General features: G+C 37.3%; 1 protein-coding gene across 1 annotated transcript; it reads left to right on the forward strand.

Moving 5' to 3' along the window:
- Positions 1 to 227: 227 nt before the first annotated feature.
- LOC131157294 (valerianol synthase TPS1G-like) lies at positions 228 to 4,512 on the forward strand. Its single transcript, XM_058111335.1, has 7 exons — positions 228 to 456; positions 813 to 1,104; positions 1,275 to 1,659; positions 2,844 to 3,062; positions 3,161 to 3,299; positions 3,649 to 3,897; positions 4,036 to 4,512. The coding sequence occupies exons 1-7, from the start codon at positions 313 to 315 to the stop codon at positions 4,327 to 4,329; spliced, it is 1,722 nt and encodes a 573-aa protein (XP_057967318.1). The 5' UTR covers positions 228 to 312; the 3' UTR covers positions 4,330 to 4,512.
- Positions 4,513 to 4,810: the final 298 nt, after the last annotated feature.

Raw genomic sequence — 4,810 nt, forward strand, 5'->3', positions numbered from 1 at the left:
CAGATAAGTTTTTGTTTCTTGTTCACATAATTGAAAACACCCACACAGCCTGATATCACACATAAGTAAAGCCTATCATCATCACCAGCCCATTGAATTACCCACAAATTAGGATGATATGAGAGGATGGCATCACGTGATTTTTTCTTGGCTGCACGTGGTTATTATTTTTGTTCAGCTGTATGGGAAATGTTCCCTATAAATAGCCCTACAGGCTGATGAACTTTTGAATAAAAAACAATAAGCAATCCCATAAGATCTTAGTATCGTATAGCCAGCTAGCGTTTTATTTACTTGCTGCTCATCCCTAAAATGGAGATAAAGCAACAGCCATCTCTCGCAGTGATGAACTACTCCCAGCAACCAGCTGGGAGTGCTGTAGTTCGTCCGCTGGCTGATTTTCCTGCCCCCTCCATGTGGGCCTCTCGGTTCATCTCTTTCTCTCCCGATAACTCGGTAAACATCAACAGATTCAAGTCTGTATTTTTCGCTTCGGTTTTTCGTCCCTTCTGTGACAAGTTTTTAATACCTGTACCGACCCATTGGGGTCTTTCATTTAATTAATATTTATGATTCGAAACTGAATTCTAAATTAACATATGTATAAGGTTCGATCTATTTAGTTGGAAATCATGTTAGATAAGTTTGTAGGAGTTACGTTGCTCACGCGTCTTGATTTTCAAAACACAATGTTTCTATTAATAATAATGATGAATGTTGTCTATATATCTTGGACATGCGTGAATATACATAGTCAAATATGTGTGTGTGTGGGTGTGTTTGTGAAGTAGATAATTAATTTAATTTTGCAGAAGAGGGAATGGTACGAAAAGCAGATAGAAGGGTTGAAAGAAGAAGTGGGAAGAATGGTGATGGAGAGAGAGGGCAACATGGTAGACAAAGTGAAGTTAATCAATGCACTCCAGCGCCTAGGAGTGTCCTACCACTTTGAGAAAGAGATTGAGGACCAGCTTCAACTCATTTTTGCTGCCTGCACTACTACTGCTGCTGCTGCTGGTCATTTTAATTTTAATGGCGATGATTTGGACAACACTTCACTACTCTTTCGTGTGCTTAGGCAGAATGGTTTTAACCTATCTTCAAGTAAGTAGTCTCCTCATTAATCTCTCTCTCTCTCTCTCTCTCTCTCTCTCTCTCTCTCTCTCTCTCTGTGTCTGTGTTGTGTTTTATGTATGCATCCTATGTTATCTACACATAGGAAATCAAAAGAAAAACACACATGCAGTCACTAATGGTACTTCTAAAATTTTCAGATGTGTTCAAGAAATTCAAGGGCAGTGATGGGAAGTTCAAGAAAGAACTAAGGAAGGATGTCAGAGGAATGTTGAGCTTGTACGAAGCAGCGCACTTGGGGATACAAGGAGAAGACATTCTGGAGGAAGCTGTGGGTTTCGTAAGTGGTCACTTGGAGGAGTGCGTGAAGAGTGGAATACTAGCAGGGCAACCTCAGCTGGGAAAACAAGTGAAGCATGCACTAGAGCGGCCGCTGCACAAGACTATCACAAGGCTGGAGGCCTCCCACTTCATCTCTCTCTACGGACAAGATGAGTCTAGGAATGAAACATTGTTGAAATTTGCAGTGCTGGATTTCAACATGTTGCAGATACAACACCAAGAAGAACACTGTCACATCTCCAAGTAAGTTCCCAAAGAAAGAGAGAGAGTCCCAATAATTAGAGTATGAAACTTTTATGTTCATACTCTCATGCAAATAGTAAAGAAATTACCATTCAATGATATATTTGCACCAACTACTTTTACATGAGACACGCAAGATTAGGTTCCACTCATAATAAGCATGATGTTAAAGGAAGTGTGACTTACTTGTTCAATGCTCAAGAGAGAGTCCCAATAATTAAAGTTTGAAATTTCTATATTTGTACTCTTGTACAAATTATAGAGGAGACTTGTCCCTTGATGTCCTTCCACCTATTGCTTTTAGATTTTGACACTTCTATGATCGTGTTCTCGTGCAAATGACAAAGGAAACTTGCCCCTTGATGTTGTCCTTGCACTTAATTACTGCTTTTATATGAGTCATATAGCGAGTGGATCTCACTCATGATAAGCATGATATTAAAAGAAGTAAGAGTCACAGTTTAGAGAGAGAGTGCCGATAATTAATTAAAGTTTGGGACTTTCTATATTCATGTTCTCATGCAAATTAAAAAGAAGACTTGCCCCTTGATGCTATCCTTGCACCTACTACTTTGATATGAGACATGTAGCGAGTCACCCCCACTCTACGCAATAGGCAAGCATGGGGCAGGTCCCCTTGTCCCCACATAGTTTTTTATAATCTTAGATCTGAATCAAGATGGTAGTAGAATGATTATGGAGTAAGAGTTGAGCTACCTATCTAGTAAGGCAATGCGCCTCCAATGTGGAGACAGAGAGTACTCATATGAGATTTGGAACTCGTCAGTCATAGTTATGTATCATGTTAGTGTTTGGACCCGTTAAAGTAGTATGGATTAGCAACTTTGTTCCTTAGTTTTTTCATTTCTCACTTAAAAAAATAAGTAAATAAGAAAGGACGAATTTCTTATTTCATTACTTGTTAGTTTTGGAATTTCAATACTAAACCCCCTTCACAAAAATGCTATATTAATAACTCACACAAGTGAAAATTATATATTGGTGTATATTGAGGGAATTATGCCACTTCAATATATCCAAAGACTAACTTGTACAAATTTGTACGATCGATGGGTGAATTTGCAAATCTCATGAGAAAAAACTGCTTCTCGTAAAAAAATTATAAAAAAAACTACATGACTTCAAGGCAAATAGAGCCTAATATAGGGTGTGGGTTGCTGTAGGTGGTGGGAAGATTTGGAGTTTCCTAAGAAGCTGCCCTACGCGAGGAATAGAGTGGTGGAATGCTACTTCTGGGCAGTTGGTACATATTATGAGCCTCATTTCTCCCTTGCACGACTCATCCTCACCAAAGTTATTGCCTTGGCCGTCATTTTGGACGACACCTATGATGCTTATGGCACCATTGATGAACTTCAACTTTACACCAATGCCATTCAAAGGTACCCGCCTTCATCTTTCTTTTATTTTCTCTTCTCTTCATTAAGTGGGTATCAATTCATTTATATGGCTAAATTGTGTAATGATTAATTTTCCTTAGGTGGGAAGTTGATGCCATTGATGGGCTACCAGATTACATGAAGTTAAGCTATAGGGCTTTTCTAAATCTGTATAGAGAATTTGAGGAAGAGATGGCCAAACAAGGGAGATCCTATAGTGTCCACCACACCATTGAAGCAGTATGGCTTACATTCTTTTGATTTGTCTTAACTTTGAATTACGTTTGATTAAAATATCATTTTTGATAGTACTGAAGAAAAAAATACAATGAAAAAGTTGATTTATTTGTTATATTCTTTCCTTTCTTCACAAAACCCCTAAGTCAAACCAAACCTTAAAGTCTTCCTTAGAACTCAGAAAATATTCGACAGAAGAAAAAAAAATTATGAAAAGAATTTACCTTTTATTTTTTGTTAACAAGAAAAGTAAAAAATAAAATAAAATATACAGTAAGTAAATACATAATTTAAAAAAATAAAAAATAAAAGTCTTTATCAAATGGTAAATGGAGATAATATGAACAAGCAGGTGAAGGAGGTGGCAAAAGGATACTATGTGGAGGCCAAGTGGATGAACGAGAAGTATGTACCAACATTTGAGGAGTACATGGGCAACGCCCTAACCACCGCAGGTTATCGCATGGTCATAACGGCATCGTTTATCGGGATGGGGGAGCTTGCCACAGAGGCTGCCTTTCATTGGATCAACACCAAGCCTAAAATCATCACTGCTTCAGATATCATTAGCCGTCTCATGGATGACATTGCCAGCCACCACGTGAGTCAGTTTTCCTATCTTATTTTTCAAAATTACAATCATACATACAACATTAAGTTTTACTTTACATGCATTTATCTTCAACCTATTTACAAAACATATCCTCTTAACTTTTGATTAATACACACTATTATGTAGTTTGAGCAAGAGAGAGGACATGTTGCCTCTAGCGTTGAGTGCTACATGAAGCAATATGGGGTCTTAGAAGAAGAGGTAAAAGTTGAGCTTCGAAAGAGGATTTCAAATGCATGGAAGGATGTCAATGAGGAATGCCTTAGGCCAACAGCCATTCCAAGGCCTCTCATTGTTCGAATCCTAAATCTCACTCAAGCCAGTGATGTTATTTACAGGTACGATGATGGATTCACAAATGCTGAAAGAGTTCTCAAAGATTATATTGAGTCGTTGTTCATCCATCCCATGCCTATATAAGCAAGTTTGAGTTTTAGATCTCTTTACCTCTATAGTTACAAATAGTTGTAAGATCCGAGTGCAAGAATAGGGCTTTATTATTATTTTTATTTCCATTTTCTTGTATGTTTCTTCCTCTAAGGATCCATTTGTTGGTCCTTAGCAATAAAAATAAAATAAATAGTTGTGATGTTTCGTTTACAATTACACTCAAATTCTATATAAGGTAAATTTTTTAAATGTTTATTGAGAGAGAACCTTGGGTTCTGCCTTCTATCAAAGCATAACTTTTAGAAGGCTAAATTTAGTTGACGGGCAAACCCAATGCAACACTACAAGAAATCCAGCTTTCACCAGTTGTTTCAATCATTGATCGGTATATGCATCGCCAATGGTTACTAAAATCGCATGGTATAATTAATAAAATTGCTGGCATATAACAATCAGTAAAACCTTTTGCTGGTTTCTTTTTAAAATCATTGTAACAGTTCTTATATCCAAT

This window comes from Malania oleifera, chromosome 6 (assembly GCF_029873635.1).
Source record: "Malania oleifera isolate guangnan ecotype guangnan chromosome 6, ASM2987363v1, whole genome shotgun sequence".
Lineage (NCBI taxonomy): Eukaryota > Viridiplantae > Streptophyta > Magnoliopsida > Santalales > Ximeniaceae > Malania > Malania oleifera.

Coding starts and splice junctions, on each gene's coding strand:
- LOC131157294 (XM_058111335.1), top strand. CDS start 313: ATGGAGATAAAGCAACAGCCATCTCTCGCAGTGATGAACTACTCCCAG. Junction 457..812: donor CTTTCTCTCCCGATAACTCG/GTAAACATCAAC, acceptor TTAATTTTGCAG/AAGAGGGAATGGTACGAAAA. Junction 3,300..3,648: donor TCCACCACACCATTGAAGCA/GTATGGCTTACA, acceptor ATGAACAAGCAG/GTGAAGGAGGTGGCAAAAGG.